This window comes from Urocampus carinirostris, chromosome 1, assembly GCF_059441175.1.
Source record: "Urocampus carinirostris isolate Australia breed hairy pipefish chromosome 1, RoL_Ucar_1.0, whole genome shotgun sequence".
Taxonomy (NCBI): Eukaryota; Metazoa; Chordata; class Actinopteri; order Syngnathiformes; family Syngnathidae; genus Urocampus; species Urocampus carinirostris.
In genome coordinates, this window is record NC_142349.1 from 24,466,725 (window position 1) to 24,490,178 (window position 23,454).

General features: G+C 40.2%; 1 protein-coding gene across 1 annotated transcript; it reads right to left on the bottom strand.

The window, feature by feature from the left end:
• Nucleotides 1–3,369: 3,369 nt before the first annotated feature.
• Nucleotides 3,370–23,417, bottom strand: kat2a (K(lysine) acetyltransferase 2A). The gene is made up of 17 exons (XM_088331440.1): nucleotides 23,139–23,417; nucleotides 22,781–22,904; nucleotides 21,850–21,995; nucleotides 20,994–21,083; nucleotides 19,616–19,989; nucleotides 17,957–18,063; nucleotides 15,854–15,958; nucleotides 15,628–15,764; nucleotides 14,528–14,736; nucleotides 14,321–14,447; nucleotides 9,473–9,583; nucleotides 9,252–9,395; nucleotides 8,996–9,110; nucleotides 8,891–8,927; nucleotides 7,761–7,824; nucleotides 7,565–7,649; nucleotides 3,370–4,113 (listed from the first exon to the last, which is right to left on the bottom strand). The coding sequence occupies exons 1-17, from the start codon at nucleotides 23,367–23,369 to the stop codon at nucleotides 3,920–3,922; spliced, it is 2,400 nt and encodes a 799-aa protein (XP_088187566.1). The 5' UTR covers nucleotides 23,370–23,417; the 3' UTR covers nucleotides 3,370–3,919.
• Nucleotides 23,418–23,454: the final 37 nt, after the last annotated feature.

Consider the following 23,454-nt stretch of genomic DNA (forward strand, 5'->3'; position numbering starts at 1 on the left):
GCGGGACTGGGTAACGGTCGGGCGTGGTAGCCTCGTTAAGGCGGCGATAGTCCCCGCATGGGCGCCAGCCACCGCCTGGTTTCGGGACCATGTGTAGTGGTGAGGCCCAGGGGCTGTCTGATCAGGGAATGATGCCGAGACGTTCCATGTTGGCAAATTCGGATTTAGCAGCTGCCAGTCTGTCTGGATTGAGTCGTCGGGCCCTGGCATGATCCGGAGGCCCCTTGGTTTCAATGTGGTGCTCAACCCCATGTCTGGTCGTGGAGGCTGAGAAGGTGGGCTTCGCCAGACTGGGGAACTCGACGAGGAGCCGGTGGTAAATATCACCGTCCAAGAGAGAGCTGGACAGACCCTCAAAAATCCCTTTGTCGCGGACACACACGAGAGAGGAGAAATTCAATGCGTCAATGAGGCGGCCGTTTTTCACATCGGCGAGTAGTCCATTGGCACACAGAAAATCTGCACCAAGAAGAGGAAAAGCAATATCCGCAGTGACAAAGTCCCATGTAAACTGCTGACCCCCAAAACACACGTCCACTGTCCGTGTTCCGTAAGTGCGGATGGGGGTGTCATTGGCAGAAGTTAATGGAGGTCCATGTGTTCCCCCCCCACATCGTCCACAGTGGCAGGGAGGACGCTCCTCTGGGCGCCGGTGTCACACAAGAACTTGCAAATTGAGCCTCTGCCTGTGCGAACCATGTTGCCGCCGATGACTCCCAGAACTCGGGGAGCTTAAGAACGGCCGCGTATGCCATGTCGGTATGCTCAGTATTATGCACGGCCTCGGAAACTTCCACGAGACTAATGTTGGGGTCACCAATGTAGCGAGCAGAGACGGGAGTCGTAGGCGGAGTGTCAAACAAAGGTGCCAACGAAAGCTGCTTTAATGACATTTAAACTTGCAATAAAAAAACAAACACGAGAGCTGCTCGAGCCGGCCGAATTAAGGGTACCCCTAGGAACTCGCTAACTAAACAATGGTTCTGTGGGTGAATTATGTAAAACCCACTACAGGCTCAAAATAACTAATTAAGAAGCGACTTCAGCCAAAGTTACAGTGCATAAAGGTAAAAATACATGGGTTCTCCTGACGTTGTGTCCTAAATGCGGTATTTTGAAGTCGAGTCGAAGTATAACGAAGTTGAGTAAAGTTAGTAGTTTGTCGAGAACCGGCTTCTTCGGCTCGGCTCACTAAAAGGAACCAGCTCTTTCGGGTCGTAAAGGGCTCTTCAGGTTGTTTTTGCTTCTTTAACCCCAACATGACCAAATAATATGTAAAATTATGACAGCTCGGAAAAAATAAACACAATCAGACTTTTTTAAAGGAATTTTAAAAAAGTTGAAAAAAAAACACGGAAAAAAGAAGAAAAAGTTTGTGTTGCATTCAAATAATTTCCAATCATATCAAGTGAATCTTGTTGCCAACATTGTACTTCCACTAAAAAATGTGATTAAGTACAGTTCTGTATCTTACAACCGACTAAATAAGCCCCCAAAAATGTTAATATTATGCGACAAAATATATCAGGAAATAAAAAGAAATGGATACCTTGTGAAAGAATTGTAAGAACAAATGACGTTTGTACAACCAGGGTTGGGTAGGGTTACTTTAACTGGATTACTTTCAATTACTTTTGGATTACTCCAATACCAAATATGCTAATAAAAGAAAAAAGAAACTAAATATGGATAAAATGACTACATTTTGTGCAGGCTTGGGGTGTAACGGAACACATGGAACAGCAAAATTATGTTGGTAAGCTGTTTGGATTTATTTTCATTTTGTTTCTTTCGCATTTTATGTTTGTTTTGCCGGAGATCAAAGCCAGGAGAGAAATCTTACCACGTGTTGTGAGTCATCATTTTATTCATATTTAGTTTCTTTTGTCTTTTATTAGCATATTTGGTATTGGAGTAGTCCAAAAGTAATTGAAAGTATTCCAGTTAAAGTAACCCTACCCAACCCTGCGTACAACCTTTGCAATAGTACATGTGTCAATTCATTCAAAAGAGAAAAACAATTTTGCATTGCCGGAATCTCAGCAAAATGTAACTCGATGTCAAGTTTTGGACATGTTTGATAATTAATTATCTTGCCACACTTGGGATTATGGTTGCTCACTGTTGTTTCAAGCGCTGCTCACCAACTTTGTGTGAACGCTCAGACCCGTGGAAAATTAGAGGGAACATTGCCGAAGACAGACTTCTATTCGAAAGCGTATGATTGATGCCCACCTCATATTTTGTATTGTCCTGTCTTTTTCCGACTGCCTGGCTGGTGGTGATACGAGGAAGGACGATTTGAGGTGAGTCAGCGGACCAGCGTATGACCTGAAGCATGCAACCCCTGCATTGACCCGCTGGCAGAGATGGGGAGCTGCGTCATTGCCATCATGGACTTTCTGGGCTAGTTTACAGGCCAGGGGCGTCGTTGCCGTCATACATTTTCAGAACAAATTTCAACATGTTACCTTGTGTTCTCTTTAATTGATGTTTACTATTGTTTGTGTACTGTAACTCAATGCTTAATCTATTCCACCCAGGTCATCCTGGAAGGGGGATTACCACCTTACAGGCCCCTTCTCAAGGTTTCTTTTTTCTCGCGCTGAGGTTTTGAGTTTTTCCTTGCCCGCATGCTGGTTTAAGATCAGGTAATGGTGTCATTGTAATCTCGTGCAGTCCCTTGAGACATTTTTGTGATTAAGGGCTATACAAATAATAATAATAATAATAATAATAATTTCCTTGTATTGTCATTCTGTGTAACAATGTACACAGAACGAAATGTCGATTGCACCTGACCCGTTGTAGCGAGCCGATGCAGCCGCAGCCAACAGAGGGCGCCGCCGACCACTTTTTAAGTCTTAGGAATGACTCGGCCGGGGCGCGAACCCGAACCTCCCAGTCTCAAATGGGACTTGACTTAAATTTTATGTTGACAATATCTGTGTATTATTTGCCCTCATGTAGGTTTTAGATGAGGGGATGGTGTCATAATAGTCTGTAGTTTGCAATAGTAATTGATCTGTGCAGCCCTTTGAGACTCTTTGTGATTAAGGGCTATAAAAATAAACATGACTTGACCCCTGATTTAGTTTAATACTGTTAAGTCTTCAACAATTTTTACCACTAGGAGGTGCTGGATAATACACACTGAATGAAAAGTGAATGATGGTGATACGACACCATATAATAAACCACATTATAAATGGGTTTTGAGAAAGTATTTTAAAATAAAGTGTACTTGTATACTTGCAGAGGACAAGAAACAGAAAAAGCTCCACAACTTCAGTCTTGGCTTTTCGTGCATTTCTGAAATCAGCTGATCACCTGACCAAGGTCCATTTACTTGAGCAGTAAAAGAGTAACTGCAGATGAAACTACATTTATTGTCATTTACAGTATCGTGGCAAGGAAACAAAATAATTGATGGCTTGAGCAGAAAAATTCTCCACCAATAACCTTTTTTTTGTATTTGTTGCATGTCAAGGCAACCAAATCCAGGTAACACCCAGTTGATGCAAAATTAAAGCACATCAGATGACACATTAAGGAGTTAATATACAAATAAAAGTTGTTGTGACAGTGACAAAGCAGACAAAATCCTTTTTTGAAATTTGTGTTAAATATCAAGCTCATACACCACTTTGCACTCTTACATCACATATTTTACATGTACAGTACAAAAATAAGCAAAAAACGACCAAATAAAAGGGCAGCCGGGAGCTTCAAGTGTGTCAGTAACCGAAGGCAACGTGGCTTTGACGTCCCCGAGATCCAGTTTTTGGCAACTCAAAAATTGGAATGAAATTAAATCTCATAAATAAAATTGGTTCCTGGTGTGCAACTTTGGTACTGTGTTTTGTCACATTTGGGTCCTGCGCCAGAAAACAAAACAAATCCCAACAACAACAAATGTTCATTTTTCAATGAGACCACCATCTTTAAGTTTGAAGTAAAAGAACTTTTCCAGCGTGTTGGCCGACTTGCAATACTCGCTGTCGGGGGGGTTGTACTCGCGGCAGTTGGTAATGATGCGCTGCAGGTCTGCAATGAACAGCTTTTTCGTCACGTAGTAGCGATTCTTTAGTCGCTCCGTCATGGTCTTCAAGTCTGTGGAAAGATGCAAACGACTAAATTCACTTTCCAATGAGCAGATGCTGGCGAATAGTGAATAGGTCTTTAAAAAAACATGTTTTAAAGCTGCTTAAAACAACGGCAAATGACACAATAAAGGGACAAGTCTTTAACGGGCCAACTCTAACAGTGTACCTAGAACATGGTTAACTGCTGAAGAAAAATGTTTATTTATATAGCCCTTAATCACAGAAAGTCTCAAAGGGCTGCAGACTTTTATTACACACTTCCCTGATCTAAAACCTACCTGAGCGCAAGAGTTTAAAATTAAGAGTGATTTTACGTGCGTGCTTGTTGTTTTTATCTATTTGAGGATGAAAATGGCGAAATTAAGAAATAGACTGTATCAAATAAAGTCCGAACCCCTAAAAAATAAAAAAGGTAGAGTTCATTCGAGCGAGTCTAAAAGAGACACGTACATGCAAGCCCAACAAAATCTGAAAACCGGCTTTTGCAAATCCCTTCAAAATAATTTGAAATAAATAATGCAACCGTCTGTTGATGTCAGTTTTCAACATAATGCATTTATTTCTATTAAAGGGTATTGGGTGTTCAATTTGACTCACTAACAACTCAATCAACTTACCGTAAATTCCGGACTATAAGCCGCTACTTTTTCCCCCCAAACGTTCAACCCTGCGGCTAATACAGTGATGCGGCCAATTTATGTAATTTTTCTAACAGCCGCCAGCGGTGCTCGAGTACAAAAGGTAAGATTTAGTAGACCGGTGGAATATATGCGCCGAGGAAGATTGCAACTTCTTAGCTTGTGCACAAATTAAATTAGCGTAGAAATATCCTCACCATGCAAATTGCAAAAAGAAAGGCACATGACGCAGCTTTCAAGCTAAATGCAATCGAGCAGTCCGATAAAGGAAACAGAGCTACTGCAAGTGAACTTTACCCTGCGAGCGTGTTGCTAACGTGTTTTTGAATAAGGGAGCGTGGGACGACGTCTATATGACGTAGTCTCTTTCCCATACTGGGGAAGACGACTTTGATGACGTCAGTTATAAGGAGAAAGATGAGGACGGTTTACAGCAATTACTACAAGAACGGTATGTTTTTTTAACAGAGCCGTTTACTGTGTTGCGAGCGTGAAAGTTATAATATTATTATTAAAGCTTTGAAAACTCTCTCGGTGTACCGTCTTTCTTTGTAAATATGTGTAACCATGTATAATATGTATTTGCAACTGTATATTTTTGTAATGTATTTATTTTAGAGACTTATTATGATATGTTTTCCACGGGCGAATCAAAAAGAAGGGCGAAAACAACGGGGGCTGATGGGAAGTGGAGTAAAGGTGAGACGTGTTTGTGGATGCAGCGGACAATAGTGGATATATATTTTTCCCACCCTTATCTTTGGAAATATAATTTTTTTTCCTTGGATTATTTTCAACGGGACTCTGCAGGTCTGCATCAAACCTTAAGTACCGGTATCATTTTCCCTTCATTTTGCCGGCTGTGGTTTTTGGACTGTGTACTTTATATTCAGTTACAATCGCGGGACTCAAAGTCGGGTTTGGGTTAAATTTGTGATTGTGTTACATGTTTTAATGTGGGCGCATGCGGCTTATATACAGGTGCGCCTTGTGTAATTACAAAAGCGGTTATCCTCTTAAAATGTGGTGGGTGCGGCTTATAATCAGGTGCGCTCTATAGTCCGGAAATTACGGTAGTCTGTTCCACAACACTCATGCTTACTTTACATGTTGAGGTTAACACAACAGAAAACCATAACTTTTATCTTATATTCTTCAATGACCTGAAATTCAAAGGTCATCCACATGCAACTGTCATGTCTTGCACGGTTGCCATGGCGCCCAGCTGGCCCCGCCCATTGACACCGGCTGACTCGCATTGACTGATTACTCCTGTGGGTACTTAAACGCGCTGTTTTGAAATGTGCTTTGCCAGATCGTTTGTTAAACCTTGTTATACTTGTGGAACTTCGTTGCACCTCGGTGTGGCATTTTGTGAGATTCCTGCAAGTTATGTTTGATTCTGAGAAATGCCTAGATTGTAATTTTACCTGCATTTGAGCCTGCTTTGTTTGTTTTTGGGCTGATCCGTTTTGGGCAACTTTCTTTTGTTTGGATTTCTAATCCACTCCGCGACCATCGATCCCCGGATCGAGTGTGCGCACCCCCCTCATCCTTCCCCAATAAATTGTGTGAGTAAGTTTACGCAAATGAGTTTTTTTCCTGTACCCCGCTCCGCATCGTGACGGAACGATCCGGCCAGATGTGAACTCAGCGAACGATCACACCAACACAAATTGGGGAAAGCTGGAGACTGCCTACGCTCTCCAGCAGTTGGATCAGATGGAGGACGCCGTTTGGCGATTGCCCAGTGAGGTCGCCGCCCTTCAGCTGCAGGTCGAGCAAGCTCAACGGAGCATATTAGCAATTAGCTCAGTAGACTGAGTTCATGTCGCGTCAGCTGAATGAGCTCCTATCGGCAACGGCCCCGCCTCCCGGGGCTCCTTCTCCGGCCGCGTCGTCACCTTTCCTGCCCACTCGAACCACGGCCCCGCCCATTGTGGCAATTGCTGTGCCTCGAATGGGGTTTCCAGAAAGACTTGGCGCCGAGCTGGCCGAGGTCCCCGTCGACCTTAATGCCAGCTTGTCTCGACGTCCGCCTGTCTCGACGTCCGTCCGTCCGCCTGCCTTCCCACCGGTCTCAAGGTCCGTCCTTTCGCCCGTCCGCCTGCCTTCTCACCAGTCTCGAGATCTGTCCTCCGCCTGTCTCGACGTCCGCCTTCCCACCAGTCTCGAGGTCTGTCCTTCCGCCTGTCTCGACGTCCGCCCTTCCACCTGTCCCGATGTCCGCCTGCCAAGCCTGTTTGTCAACCTGTCTGCCTGCCTGATTCACCCGTCCGCACGTCTGATTCGTCTGCTCGCCACTCCGATTCGTCTGCCTGCCATTCCGACTTTTCGACTCGCCCGTTCGACTCCCCTGCAACACCCGATCAGTCTGAGTCCGACTCGTCTGCTCGCCGCTCCAATTCGTCCGCCTGCCGCCCCTGCCTCTCCCCGTTCCTGTGTTTTAGGGGGATGGAGTGGGGTTGCCCTCTTCGGGAGCGTCGACCCATTCTGGGGGTCGGGGTATTTGGGGTTTTTTGGGACCTCAGGGGCTGTCCCTTGAAGGGGGATTCTGTCATATCTTGTACAGTTGCCATGGCGCCCAGCTTTTTGGGCTGATCCGTTTTGGACAACTTTTCTTCTGTTTGGATTTCTAATCCACTCCGCGACCATCGATCCCCGGATCGAGTTTGCACACACCCCTTATCCTTCCCCAATAAATTGTGTGAGTAAGTTTACGCAAATGAGTTCTTTTTTCCTGTTCCCCGCCCCGCTTTGTGACAGCAACAAAAACAAAGGAATAGACTGCGGTTTGAATAAATAGGAGTATTAGCATACCAATGGGGAATCGGATGATTTCGTAATAATCTGGCGCTTCGGACTTCTTGACTGGCTCCATGAACGGCCAAGCGTCTGGATGAGTCTGCGAAATTCAAACAAGTAGGCCATGACATCAATATTTAATTGTAAAAACTGTTCTGTAAATATTACAAAAGGCTTTTAACCTCAGTGTCCTAAAGTAGGTTGATGTTACCTTTATTTGGGCCAGCAGGTTCTTAAGCATGTTGTACAGCACATCAGGGTCCTTCACCTCTTTCCTGCAAAGCAGAAATCTGCACAGTTAGCAAGGTTAACAAAGCAAGTTACAAAATTAGCCCCTTTAAGGCACACTCAAATCATATTCATGAAACACTGCTAACGAAAGTCAATTCTTACTTTATGTCGCGCTGGACCCAAAATTGATCAACAAAGAAATTGAAACAAAGAAAAAAACGGAATCTAGTTCTATAGTTTAACAATTGCCATTCATCTCTTAAAAATCCACTGCAAACCAATATGGATTTATATTTATTTGCAGGCAAAGAAATTTGACAAAATGTAGACTTTATTTAATCAGGCAATACAACACTTTTGGCCGTTTGGTGCTGCCACAAGTAATGAAGACAAAGTTGCTAAGTGGGGCTTCGTTATATCTATTCTGAAAAAAGTCTTAAGGACTTTTCTTCAATTGAATATCAACAATAAAAATGTGCTTTTAAGTTTAATTACTTGGCACCCTCCTCAGCGAGATAATTCTGTGGTTTTATATGGAGACTGTTTTAACAATACTTGAAAATAATATGCTAATTGAAGGCGAGACACTGTAAAATACTGTGAGCTGATTTGCTGCACTATTTATAAGATTACCAAACGTCTGTTTTCACCATTCAAAGCATGGGCGTCTGCAAATTATGGATAAAAGTTGATGTAACAGTGTTGATCAACGGGATTTGACTATTTTGCCTCTTACTATTTATTATTAAAAACGACACGAGAACAGATTTGACACATTGTTACAGTTAGATGTATCTCTCGCCAGCACCTCTCTCCATCAAAGATGGAAAAACAATCACATCGTGTGACCCTATCCTGTAATTGCCAGACGTGACTGGCTTGCAAATAGACGAAGCACTGATTAGGTCAATAAGAAAAAGACAACATTTTCATTGATCATTCCATATTTTTTGTATTAATATGTTCTTACAAATGTTCTCCTTTAGCTCACTGCTTATTTGTTGCTAAAACATGCCATTTCTTCTTCTTTTTTTTTTTTGCTGGAAAGTCCGAAAATGGTCTTAATATATCAAGAAGAGCAGGGAGAGAAGGTGACCGGCGCTTACTTACACTTTCTCCTTGGCGCTTGGCTTCCACCCTGTTTCTCCTGGCAATGAAAGCAACAAAAAAGCAAATGAAATCATTTTGTATTTATGTTGAGACACAGAGACTTACGTATGCCAGGAATGCTCTCCACAGGTATCTGTCGCACGCCCTCCTTGAAGCAGGTGAGGCCTGGGTAGACCTTTCTGATCTGACTTTGCTTCCTCTCAATCAGTTTCTTGATGATCTGATGAGGAGTCAGAGAAACCATTGCCGCTTGTTTATCAAACTTCTGTGAGAAATGTTGTTTGTCAACTATATATATATATATATATATATATATATATATATATACATACACACCACGTATGGATAATAGGCGGCTTACCTCTTTTTGCCTTTTAATAATGTGCGATAGCTCTGTGTAAGGAATTCTAGGGTTTAGCTCGCACTCCATCAGAGTGGCTCCTTCATAGTCTTTAATGTAACCAAGGTAGCGACTTTTGGGCACTTTGATGTCTTTGGAGAATCCCTTGACGGACAGAGAAAAAAAAGACAAATTTGAGAGAAAACTGACTCCAAAGTGGAGCAAGTAGGTTAGGAGCTCACCTGCTTTTTAAAGTAGCCAATGGCGTACTCATCCGCGTAGGTGAGGAAGTAGAGGATGTTGTGTTTGATGTGGTACTCCTTCAGGTGGTTCATCAAATGTGTGCCGTAGCCCTAATAGAAGGAGAACAGAGGCTTAAAGTCTGATATTTCCCTTTATATTTGGAAAATCTAATAGAATAGAAATAGGTCCTTAAATTTGGTCAGAATAGAGTGCATGATGAGAGTCATCATCGTTAGTCACAACTTGAGATGCATACATTTTATTTTGAGTTATATTTCCCCCGTTTTATATTCGACCATGTATTTCCGTTGAATCTCAGATAAAATTGCAGTGTCGTTTACCAAGATATGCAGGCATGAAAATCTCTCCCCTTTAGGAGAAATTCACTGTTTTGAAGTCAAAAAGAGTGGCTTAGGTAAATTGTACAGATACAAGGAGAAAATGTTTTGAGGTGGGGAGGGGAAGGTGAGGATTTTGTTGGGAAATTTCCGTAGAATGAATCATTGTTAGAGGTGGTGCGTTTGAATTCAAATCAGTGTAGTTTGCGCAGGCAGGAGTACTGTATCTTTTCATGTGTAACGTGCATTACATTTTATCTCATTAACACACTATCATCATTCACAGTAAGAGAGACAAATGTTAGTAAATGGAGAAAACAGAACATCCTGAAATATATAAATAACCACAAAAGCACTCTCTGGTGTATCTGATGATGAATCGGACTTTAAGGGGCATGAACTAAATACATTCTACATTTTTTTATGATGATGATGATGATGATTTTGAATCATGGCCGTAAGCATTCAACAACGGTTGTCACTTTGGGCTAAGAAAAAGTTTACCAACATGTTATACCCATTTTCAATCAAATATTAGGGGTGCGAATTTTACACAAACATGGTATTTCCACCACACTCGTCTCACCTTTTTCAGCACTGACCGATTGTTATGCCTAGCTATGACAAATAACTTATTTTTGCTGAATAGAAAGCTTTGACAAAAATCCATAGCATTAGATTAATAAAGTAGCAATATTTCGAGAACATGTACTACAGTGGGACCTAGCTACTTCGCGCTTCGACGTTCGCGGATTCAGATCTTCGCGGGCCTAAAAAGTAATAATAATAAATAAAATAATTGAAAAAAAAAAAAATTAAGCATTTTTGAAGGGGCGTCACTACTTCGTGGTTCCACGTTCGCGGGTTCAGAGCTTCGCAGGTCTAAAAAAATAATAATAGAATCAAATAATTTTAAAAAAAAAAGGTGCGCCGCTACTTGGCGGATTTTCACTTATCGCGGATGGTTTTGGTTCCCATTAACCGCGATAGCCGAGGTCCCACTGTATTGTGAAACAAGCATTCACTTCTTCATAATCCCCCAAGAGTACTACTGTATTTTCCGCGCTATAAGGCGCACCTAAAACCCCCCAAATAACCGGAAATCTGAAAGTGTGTTTCATAATCCGTGTACCGGATAAACGGCTGAATTGGAAATGGACACCGCTAAATAAAGTCGAAACAATATGGGTGACCACAATTCAAAAACAATGGTAGCAACTGAGTTCGAAAATAGATAGGTGAGAACGCCAATTCCAAGCCCCTCTGATTTGATTATTGACGCAATCTAACTACCAAACTGTAGCACTCAAATTTTGATTTATCCCCCCCCCTCCGCAATTTAGAATGTATCTATTTTGACAGCAAAAATGGAGCAAAGGTAAAAGATATAAACTAAAAAAAGGTGAACTGAAAAGACGTTTGCACTGGTAAGAAGGAAGTTAGAATGTTATTCTTTGTGCATTATCTAGTTTGTGCTTTTGTTCTTCGATCATTTCCTTAGATTTTCCATTTACAGACTATATAAATAACAATTTCGTATATTTCCTCATTAATTTGAGCTGCACAAACTGATTTAAAGCCTAGTAGTCTGCTGCATAACTAGGCAAGTGCGCATAAAGAGCTCTCTTCCAAGCTTGTAGTATGGCATCTTATTCTGTGTCACAGCTTTATTTTGATGTTGAAATACGATTAATTACATTCATAAAAATACATACATTATTTAAACTTTAAGAAATATTAGTTTATCTCATCTCATTAGCCGTACCGCTTATCCTCATTAGGGTCGCGGGGGGCTGGAGCCCAACCCAGCCATCTCCGGGCAGTGGGCAGGGGACACCCTGAACTGGTTGCCAGCCAATCGCAGGGCACACAGGGACAGACAACTCATTCGCTCATTCACACCTAGGGACAATTTGGACCGGCCAATTCACCTGAAATGCATGTTTTTGGAAAGTGGGAGGAAACCGGAGTGCCCGGAGGAAACCCACGCAAGCACGGGGAGAACATACAAACTCCGCACAGGAAGTCTGGAGCTGGATTTGAACCCACAACAGGTTCCCATGACATGAACTGTGCCGCACAAGCGCTAACCACTGCGCCGCCGTGCTGCCATATATTAGTTTATTTCTACCCAAAATACAACGGGGGTGAGGAGATACTAAAAACTGAAGGGAATGACATTTTCATAAGGAAAAGTGTTAAAACTTAAGTCTTAAGCAGTGTTCTCGTTTGCCCGCGTCCCTGCGTCCTAGAATCATCATTCTTGCTAGTGTCAAATCAACGTGCGTCCCTGGAACGCAACTTTTTTGACACAAAATTGTCATTATTACCCGATCACTTTTTTTTAACAAAGATTTACCGCACTCCAAACTTTTGCGTCAGGCAGATCCGCCATTGTTGAGTTTGGTCTCGCGATTACAGTTTTCGTCTGCACGCTGATTTTGGCAAACGAAAACCTCATTTATGTCGAGCAACTCAGTGTCTCAACAAAATGTTCATTAACAATATATATGATATAAGGAAACACATGTACAGTATAACATGTTAAACTACATAAATAAATACGTTTGAAAAAAAAACATGGTGTAAGATTTTTTTGTATTTTGTAAGGCAAAATATGACAGTTTGTAAGGGCATGGAGCCATGGAGGTTGACAGGTTTTAGTATGCCTCTGAAAAAACAGTTAGCATTAGGGGAAAATCAACACAAAATTAAATATTTCTTTAGTGTCAGTAATAAGTCGAAACATAATGCAGAAAGTGATAACAACGGCAATAATTCCGGCACGAAAAAAACGGCGGAGAATTTCTTCGGAAGATCGCGGAGGCGAGGAAAACACGTGTGTTGAAGCGAACAATTCGACAAAAGAAAATAAACAAAAGAATACTCCTAGCAAGAAAAGGATTTTTCTGCCAAAATGGACTAAATTATATCCTGGTGATGCTATGAGGAGGATGATAATGGATTGGACCTTGAGAAGGCATTACAACTGTGGCGGGACAGCAAACCACGAAGAATATATGAACTGAAAAATCTGAAGTGATAACTGCTTTGTATTACCAATTAACTGTGATGATTAAAAGTGCATGAATATATAGACTTATATTTCAGCAATATTTTTTGGTATAATGTACAATCTTTTTTTGAACTTAAAAATCTGAAGTGATAACTACTTTGTATTACCAATTAACTGTGATGATTAAAACTGCACGAATATATAGACTAATATTTCAGCAATATTATTTTGTATAATGTACAATATTTTTGTGAAGTGAAAAATCTGAAGTGATAACTGCTTTGTATTATCAATTAACTGTGATGATCAAAACTGAATGAAAATATAGATTAATATAATTATTTCTGCAATATTATTTTGTATAATGTGCAATATTGTTGTGAACTGAAAAATCTTGAAGTGATAACTGATTTGTATTACCAATAAACTGTGATGATTAAAAATGAATGAATATATAGATTTATGTTATATATTTGTCGCCGATTAACAATTTCAACTTCGATAACACTAAATTTTGGGGACCCATAGATCTCTGTTGGGACCCATAGATTTTTGAACATGCGAGTCCCTGGGACCCATCACTTTTCAGAGGTAAAATGAACACTGCTCAAGTCTTCCCAGATAAAATGTGAAATCTCAGGGGTTTTTGGGCTGCTCCTGCAAAATCAAGTTATTTGGCCCGGTGGCGGCCCGACAAAAATTATATTTCAAGTTAGTTTGTGTCAATATTTGCGTGCCGGGTTAGGTCAGGCTAGATTTTAGGCCCACGCTTACCTATATGCAGCGGTTGCAACAGAATGCACTGGCAGCCTTTAGTGTGGTGCGCCCTGTGTACGTGTTGAATACATAAATAGAACCAGCTGAGGGGACAGCGCCTTTTAACACTGTGCGCCTTGTTGTCGTGAAAATACGGTATATAATTCCGGACGACTTTATGTTTTCATCAATCTGTAACATGGTACAGTGTCTTCAAATAGTGTGATGATGAGATAAAACCTAATGCCTATATTTGTTTCTTCTGTATCTCTAGTCTAGTGGATAGGATTTTAGCGCCCTCCATGCTTCGATCTGGGTTCCTTTCCCGATGTAACTAGTGTTTTGCAATATTGATCAGCAATATTTTTTGACTTAGCAATTAATGCACAAATACTGTACTTGATTTTTTTTCATGTAACCCTAGTCCATACTGTTGTTATAATTCCATGCGCCTTATAATCCAGTGCACCATATATATGAAATAAATATCACATCAAAACTATTTAGGGGGCGGGGGGTTGCCTTATAATACTGTGTGCCTAATATTGTGGAAAATACGGTATATATTTTTAACATTAATACATTGTAAAACCAAAAATGGTTCAAAAATATAAGAGAAAATGAAAAACATGTGGTTGTGAATGGAAACACATTAGAAAATGCATTTAAAAAGAAATTGAAAATTTAAAGGATAAAAATTGTACATTATAATACAATATTGAAGTTGTTTGACATACCTTGACCTGTTCGTTGGAGGTTACAGCGCAGAAGACAATCTCTGTAAAGCCCTGAGTAGGGAACATCCTAAAACAGATGCCCCCAATGACGCGACCATCTTTGATGAGAGCCAATGTCTTGTGCTTGCTGTTTTTAGAATAGAAAATTAAAAAATCTTTAAAAAGCTGTCGGGGGCGGGTGTGTTGAAAACGATGGTCGGATCTTACGGGTCAAAGACGAGGCGCGTGATGTACTCTTTGGGCATGCGTGGTAACTGGTGAGAAAAGACATTCTGGAGGCCCACCAGCCACATCAGTATCTTCTTGTTGGACTTTTGAGACAGCGAGTTGCCGATCACATGGAACTCAATGATGCCGCGGCGCTCTTCCAAGCGGGCCGTCTCGTCGCGGGCTGCATTGGGTGTCAATAGGTTGGTCTGCAAACATAAATCAGCAATTTCTAAACTGTGTTCAATTCCTGAAAAAAGTAAGCCCTTTCGATAAAAATGGTTTGTGCCATCATGTGTGTGTGTGTGTGTCACTGCACGTGTGTTTGAAGAAATTGTTGTAGTCTGACAAAAAAATATTTCTTAACTTATGAAATAAAAAACGAAATTAGTTAAAGTAATAACAATAGAGAGCCCCTGCGACCCTAGTGAGGATAAGCGGGGCAGAAAAGGATGGATGGATGGACCAATTGAGAGCCACATTTCATCTTTCTGGAATATTATATTAACTATATTTTATTCTTAATATTACAAAGAGGCATATTTTTCAGTTGAACACAAATACTATGGTAAAAGTTGAGATATTTTAACAAGTCTATTTTTTGTAAAATATGTAACTTTTTAGAGTAATGGTCATTGCTGAACTCAAATTGTAACTTGAATTCAGGTTTTGGACATGTTTGATAAAGGTTTGGTTGCCACACTTGGGATTGATATTGCTAATCGTTGTTCCAAGCGGCGCTCACAGACTGTGTGAACTCTCAGAACTGTTGAAGATTAGAGGGATCATTGCTTAAGGGAATTGCTGAAGAAAGTAGATAAATTGTATTCGTTTTATAGAGAAAATGCAATTGGATAATAAAACACTGATTTAAAAAAGTGGTTAAACTGTAAGACAAAAGCATAAATAGTATACAAAATATGGTATTTGGGTGGAGATCTATCGAAGTAAATTGTTAAAATATTGTAAGTGCAGACAATACAAAAGTTTAGCTGTACATATTTAAGTGAACAAAATGAAACACAGTTTTTATTTAAAGGGCTGCCTCTAAAAAAAAAGATTCCAAAGCATCGTTTTAAAAATGTGGCATTATGACTGGCCTCGGGACCCAGCATGGCAGCAGGGTCTGTGATGGTCATCATGACCTCATTGACAAGCTCCATGGGAATGTCGCCCATCACACGGATGCGCTTTGCATCCTCCAGCGTTAGCGCTTCAGGTAGCTTACGCTTCTCGCCTGAAAAAGAAGAAACACTCTTAAAAAAAAAAAAAAAAACACTCTAAAAAAAATCTAAAAAAATCATCAGAAAAATCAATGATTCCCACCGGTAATTGTCTCGGCAGAAGATGCGTCTAGAACACTTAATGATGAACCTGCACTCAGAGCTTTGGAGAGCGCAGATGTGCCAGTCACCACAGCTGGACTGATCACTGGACAAAAACATAATGTCATGAAGTTTGAATTTGAAATGCACAAAAACACTACAACCAGCCATTAAATAAAGTATACTGGACTGTCTCAGAAAATTAGAATATTGTGATAAAGTTCTTTATTTTCTGTAATGCAATTAAAAAAACAAAAATGTCATACATTCTGGATTCATTACACATCAACTGAACTATTTCAAGCCTTTTATTATTTGAATATTGCTGATTTTGGCTTACAGCTGAAAAAAACTCAAAAATCCTATCTCAAAATCTTAGAATACTTCCTCAGACGAAGTAAAAAAATTATTTTATAACAGCAAAACTAAAACAAACATTTGAAAATGTCCATTGATGCACTCAGTACTTGGTTGGGAATCCTTTTGCACGGATTACTGCATCAATCCGGCGTGGCATGGAGGCAATCAGCCTGTGGAAATTCCTGAGGTGTTATTGATGCCCAGGATGCTTCGATAGCGGCCTTCAGCTCATTTGCATTTGTAGGTCTGGTGTCTTTCATCTTCTTAACTATACCCCACAAATTCTCGATGGGGTTCAGGTCAGGGGAATTAGCAGGCCAATCAAGGACAGTGATGCCATGGTCAGTGCACCAGTTACTGGTGGTTTTGGCACTGTGGGCAGGTGCCAGATAATGCTGGAAAATAAAATCCTCATCTCCATAGAGCTTTTCAGCACATGGAAGCATGCAGTGCTCTATAATCTCTTGGTACACAGTTGCATTTACTCTGGACTTGATGAAACACAGTGGACCAACACCAGCAGCTGACATGGCTCCCCAAACCATTGCTGACTGTGGGAACTTCACACTGGATTTCAAGCAACTTGGATTTTGCTCCTCTCCAGCCTTTCTCCAGACTCTGGCGCCTTGACTTCCAAATGAAATGCAAAACTTGCTTTCGTCTGAAAAGAGGACTTTGGACCACTCTGCAACTGTCCAGTGCTTCTTCTCCATAGCCCAAGTCAGACGCTTCTTCCGTTGTCTTGAGTTCAGAAGTGGCTTGACCGTGGGAATACGGCTATTGTAGCCCATTTCCCGGACACGTCTGTGAACTGTGGCTTTTGATACCTGGACTCCAGCTTCAGCCCACTGTCTTTGAAGCTCCCCCAAATTCTGGAAGCGGCTCTTCTTCACAATTTTGTTATGGCTGCGGTCATCTCTCTTGGTTGTGCAGCGTTTCCGGCCACATTTTTCCCTTCCAACAGACTTTTTGTGGATATGCTTTGAAACTGCACTCTGTGAACAGCCTGCTCTTTGAGAAATTTCTTTTTGTGTCTTACCCTCCTGATGGAGGGTATCAATGATGGTCCTCTGGACAGCAGTCAGATCAGCAGTGATTTAGTTTACTGAACCAAGCTGAGTGTTTTTAAGGCTCAGGAAACCCTCGCAAGGTGTTTCGAGTTAATTAGATGATTCAGGTGATTAGTTGAATAGCCTACTTGTATACTTTTTCATGATATTCTAATATTTTGAGATAGGATTTTTGAGTTTTCTTAAGCTGTAAGCCAAATTCAGCAATATTCAAATTATAAAAGGCTTGAAATAGTTCAGTTGATGTGTAATGAATCCAGAATGTATGACATTTTTGTTTTTTTAATTGCATTACAGAAAATAAAGAACTTTATCACAATATTCTAATTTTCTGAGACAGTCCAGTACAAGCACTGTCAAAATTATAATGTATGCAAAATTTCTGTTTTTATGAAGATAAGATGGCTCACTAAATCCACAACAATAGCATTGCTTCTTTTTGTTTTTTATTTTATTATGGCCAAACGCCTACAATTAAAAAGTACATTTTTTCCTAGTGAAAAATCTTAAGAGCCACTAAATATGTTCTGGTTAATAGTTTAAGCAGTATTATTATGAGAATTATAAGTATTATTTCAAATCATAATAGGCAAAAAAAGGCATGTATATCTCAAGAGAGTATGCACAAGGGATACACAAATAAAAGAAAATAATAATAAAAAAGTTCAGCTCACCTGTCTGATGTCCCAGCTGACCCCCATCGGCGGCAGACACGGTGAAGTCGGCCTCCCAAATGGGAGAATTTTCACCATAGATTTCCTCCTCCAACATTGACAGGAACCTATCAACAACATATTCTGTCACATGAGACTGTAATATCTGATGCAAACATGAAATGCTGCAAAATCTGATTTTCCAACAGTAGAATTTAAACCATCACATACACGAGGAGCTACAAGCAGGGAACCGTTGCCACACAGCGTCATTGGCAGACAAAGCCGTCTTCCGCACACTAGACGTTTTCAGAGATGTTTCCAGTTGTGTTTGTACATTTGTGATTATGAGAACATTCAAGTTGGCTAAATCGGTTATCGTACCATATTGTATTTTATTTGAGATGAAAGTAGTTCCGACAGAAAGCCCTTTCTAACAACAAAGACCATTTTGGGGAGAATAAAAGATAAAGAAAAAAATAAATAAATAAAGGGAAAAGATGAAGCTGAAGCTTTAGCACTTAAAGGGTTCAATTGTTTAACACAAATTATCTTATGAAGTTCCAAAAGTAAATATGTTGGACAAATTATCAATTGCAAGACTGTCTGGAAAACACATAAACAAATATATATGAAAAATCATTTTTTCCTGTTACAGTAATCACTTGCTGTATCGTGATTTACTTTTCACAGTAATGATAAAATGCGTATTTTCATTGTGCGTAGTGTTCTGCATTCTGATTAGCTCAGTAGTCGCACCGCCCCTTTTCGCCTGTGTCAGCTTGTGCATCAATAAATCAGTAAAATAATGTAAAATAGTCTGACCAACCTACGCCCTAATATTTTACAGTGTAGAGTTTTTCTAAAAGCCATCATGTCGACAAAGCACCAAGGACCAACAAAAGCCAGAGGAAGATCCTTTCTATCGCCCACAAAGTTAGACCTCTCTCTCCACAAGCTTAAGTATTTTTTTGTTTTCCCAGCAACGTCCAGATGACGGTGACATAATATCATCTGAAGTGGATAGTTTTAAACTGTTCAGAATGAACTTTTAGTTTTTAATATGGCCTGCCAAACAAAACAAGCAACACATATTATGATAATATATTGTCAGACTAATAACTTAAGTGTATAATTAATTTGAGACAAATTGAGATTTTTGTTTAAATCAGGGGACCCTGTAGAAAGTAGATTAAAGTTGTTTAACCAATCAAATTTCATATAACCAATCAATAATGCAATACAGTAGCATGATTATTCTTAAAATTATCTTTGACAGTTCCAGCAGTTATTACGTTTATACTTTATTTTTTGTTTGGATTGTTCTTTTCACAACACATTTTTATTGTCCGACTATGTCCACATAATGGCAACATCCTATCATTAAAGTGGATCGAGTGAAGAATCAATACAGTAGTGCAATATGTCAGAACGATTATCTTTGAAATTATAATTTGACAGAACAGAAGTTATTTAAAAAACAAATGCTTTTCCTATGAATAGGGTTTATTCTTTGGTTTCAATGTTTAATGGAGTACTTCATTCAAAAAAAAAAAATTGCACTTAGAATTATATCTATCAGCTTATAATGAATCTCTTTTGGTAACGACAAGAAAGGGGTTAGAGCACTCTAGTTGTCAGTGGCTAAGATGTAACTGGCAGATGAAAAGGTGTGCTTACTTGGGAAAGTGCGTCAGGATGAGCGTGCGCTTCTCAGGCAGCAATTTGTCCTTTTCCACACGGAACTTCTCCAGGAGCTGGCGCCGTGTGACGGTGAAGATGGATTTGAGCAAGCTGCGGCCAAAGACGTGCGTGGTCTCGTAGCGCGGCAGACTGTCGTTGCTCTGCGGTACGTGGCAATAGCAGAGCCACCGCGTGTAGTCAACCTTATAGGCTGTGCCGTCCTCTTTCTGCGTGCGCTGGCGGTACTGCGTCGGTGTCTCCAGCTTCCAGTAGTTGAGGCACAGCAGGAACATTTTGGACAGCTCAAACATGGTCTGACGCTCCTTAGGCGCAAGGTGGCTGAATTTGTACTGCACGAAGTTCAACACGCCCTGAGAAGAAAAAAAAAACACACACATAACGCATGTTTTTTTGACAGATATTTGTTGTTTTTAAAAAAAATGGGGACTAAAGTTAAAGAGGAAAAAAGGAATAATCAATAAAGAAATAGACCATTTTGCATGACATGATAGAAAACAACACACAAAAAAAAACATGAGTAGCAAGTCCCACTTGTGCTCCAAAATAAACCAAAATAAAATATTAATAGGACAACTTTGCAACTACATGAGTAAACACAGTGCCTATCAAAGGGCTGTTTTCAAAAGTTGCACAAAACTGAGCTGGATACGGACTATTTTTTAACAATAAAACTATCAGTTATATCTTAATCACTTAGTAATGCTGAAACTAGCGTTGTCCTAGTGTGTGTGTGTGTGCGCGAACCATTTACAAATGACCTATTCAGTGGCAACCTGTGGGACAAATCAGAATGCAACAAAGAAGATGTATTGATATTTATTTTTTCTAGCTAGAAGTGGGTGGATCTTTTCTTGATACCGCCGAACTTCGCTAGTATTATTAAAAATGTTGATAAAAAAAATCAGAAACTAACAAAAATATATTCCAACTTATTTTCTCATAATGTGCTGTTGAAATTGTAGACTATTGTTTAGTGCAGCTCAAAATGACATACACATTATTATTTCAGCGATAGCCAGCATTAAAGTGACGTCAACGATCATAAAAATCTATGAAAAAATATAAATGTCTATAATAATTTAAAAAAAATTATTTGTTATATATTGCTGTAGTTTAAAATTGTAATTGCTAAGTTTTTTTCAGATGCATGAAGCAGTTTTCAAAATTGAAATTGTTCAGTAACACTATCTGTCCATAGCTCTTCTGGTAAGCCACTACATTTGCTTCTGTAGAAAAACATCAACAAATAAAGAAAAACTAAAAATTGCACTCAAAAAAATAACGAAATAACAAGTAAAAGTGGTAAAATAAGGGGAGTACATTTATAAAATACATAAGAAGTTTTGGTCTTCACCTGCTCAATGTTGGGTTTTTCGAAGGGCGGACTTCCAAGAGATCCTTCGACCACTGGCTGGCTCATCTGGAGGATGCATTTCCTCAGCAACTGCCAAAATTAAAACAAATAACAGGCATAATATTTTGTTACTAGGCGTTAGGACTTCCTAGATTAGTTGTTTAGGAACATCGACACAACACGCATTGTGTATTTCGGAATTTGCTAAATAATGGTGTAGTAAACTCTGGAACATATGTAGTATTTGGTAGCATTGTACATCTTATTATTGGAAAAAATCCACAATAAACCAAGGATGAGTAAGTCGAACCATGATATTATGTGGAGAGTTTACAGTGTTTTCGGTGGTAATGTTGACAAAATTAGGGGCATGAAAACTTGTTGGGATACAATGCAGCTTGAGACATTTATTATGAAGGGTAGTTAAATGTCCTTTAAATAGTAAAAAAATTGGTAGAGTGACTTCTGTTTAACTTGCCTTTGATTCTAATTGTGCAGTTTTCACCGCTGTATCAGTGTGTGGGACTACTTTGGATCACTTCTAATCAGCTTTAGCTGTACTGTGCAAACCAGATAAAAATGGGTTGCTTATTTAGCCACAAATTAAGGTAATAGGCAGATACCCGTCAACATGTTGAAAATCAGTGCAGACTGATTATCAATTGCTAGCTAGTCTTGATGCACTGTTGGGTGGCATTGGCTCAGGAGGGAGAGCGCTCGTCTTGGGATCAAGGGATCGCAGGCTCGATTCCGGGCTACTCCATGTTATATGTCGAAGTGTCCTTATATGAATGATCAATTAAACTATTCCAACTGCCGATTGAGGCAGCTCTACAGGTTTGATGCATGTGCTTACCTTGAACAGGTAGAAGTAGACCTGCTTAGTGTCTGTGTCCTCCTCCTTATGCACAGACATGAACAGGTTTTCTACATCCACAACCATTCCCAGCAGTCGGTTGATTTCCTCCTCAGACACGTTTTCCAGGTGGGACACGTGATCGGCTTCAAAACAAAAAGGCATTTCCATGTTGGCAATAAATGTGTTGACTGGTTTATCATAAGTTAGGACAATGCAGTTTGACACCTTAACCAACTCATCACACTAAACAAACTCAAGTAGGAGCAATAAAAGATATATAATTTTTGCCTTCATTATCGTACTTGTTTAAAATGAATAAAAAAGAAATGCAAAATTAAGGTTTTAGCAGTGCAATGATTTTCATGTTTGGTAGTGAAGTCATTAACTGGTTTATTTGAAGAGTTTAGTGAATGCAGTTTAAGACCTGGACCTACTCACCACACTATATATATACTGAAGACCCCCTTCTAGTGGCTGGAGAGCATTCGGTTTGAATTTATTTTAAAATATCCTAACTTTTGCTAGAAATGACCTAGAGATTTGCTTCTTTTTTACATAGTCAGACATTGAAAGCCCCAATGTGTTATATTTTACTACTAGACGGAACTGTGATGTCAGGTACGAGCGGGGGCCAGCATTGCGGCAAAATGCCGCGGCTCTATGTGGGGATTCCACAGTGTCAAATAAATACAAATTTCTAGACCTAGAATTTTCTGAGAAAGTCAACATTTGTATTTGTTCATGTATGTTTTCCTGATAATCAAATCAATGTTTTTTTCGAATGAATGATAGTTTTTTGCACCACTAGGAGGCCTTAAATATTACACACTGTCCCGTTGAGTTTGACATAGCTGGCCTAAACTGTGAGACACTCGTGGACTAAAGACTGTCCAAATAATACCAGAAACCATCCTTTATCAGTTATTACCCAAAGCATGCCCACAACTGCGGCACGGCTCGCTCAGACTGGCGGCTTGCTGCTGGAGGTCTACACGAGGAGCTGTAGGGGGATTAGGGTTCTTCCATCCGTTACACTTGCATGTATCACTGGCCTAAACACAAATAAACATATCAAACGGTAATGCAATATTGATTACACTAATGTATATAAATAAAAGGGTGTTAGGCACGGTTGCTAGCGACATGGGAAAATTCACATTAGCGCCGTAGCTACGTGTTTATGACTTCTGCGCTTATAACATAAGTATGTTTTATTGATGATATAATTCTCGTGGAGTTCTTAGTTATAGACTTTAGCCAAGCAGGCTAGCTGGCAAGCTAACTACCTTGCAGGCAGAGAAAACGCCAAGTTTCTCGAGCTTCTTCGCCCGAGGAAAGGCTCGAACTTGGGCTTTCTTCTGACTGGCACGTTGCTGCTGGCTCAACCCAGGCCTGGCCGGATCGTTGTTACCCGAACCGGAGCCGCTGGCGAGAGAGGCGCCGGACCCTGTCGACCCTGTAGCTGACTGGGCATGGAGCAGCCGGGTTTGCAAGCCGTGGGCCGCCGGGTCCGACATTTCAAATGTCTCCTTTTACTCCTTCCGTAGACCCGGTTAGCTCGTGTGCTGCTTTTGCGGACGGCTCGGAAAATCTTTAGTGACA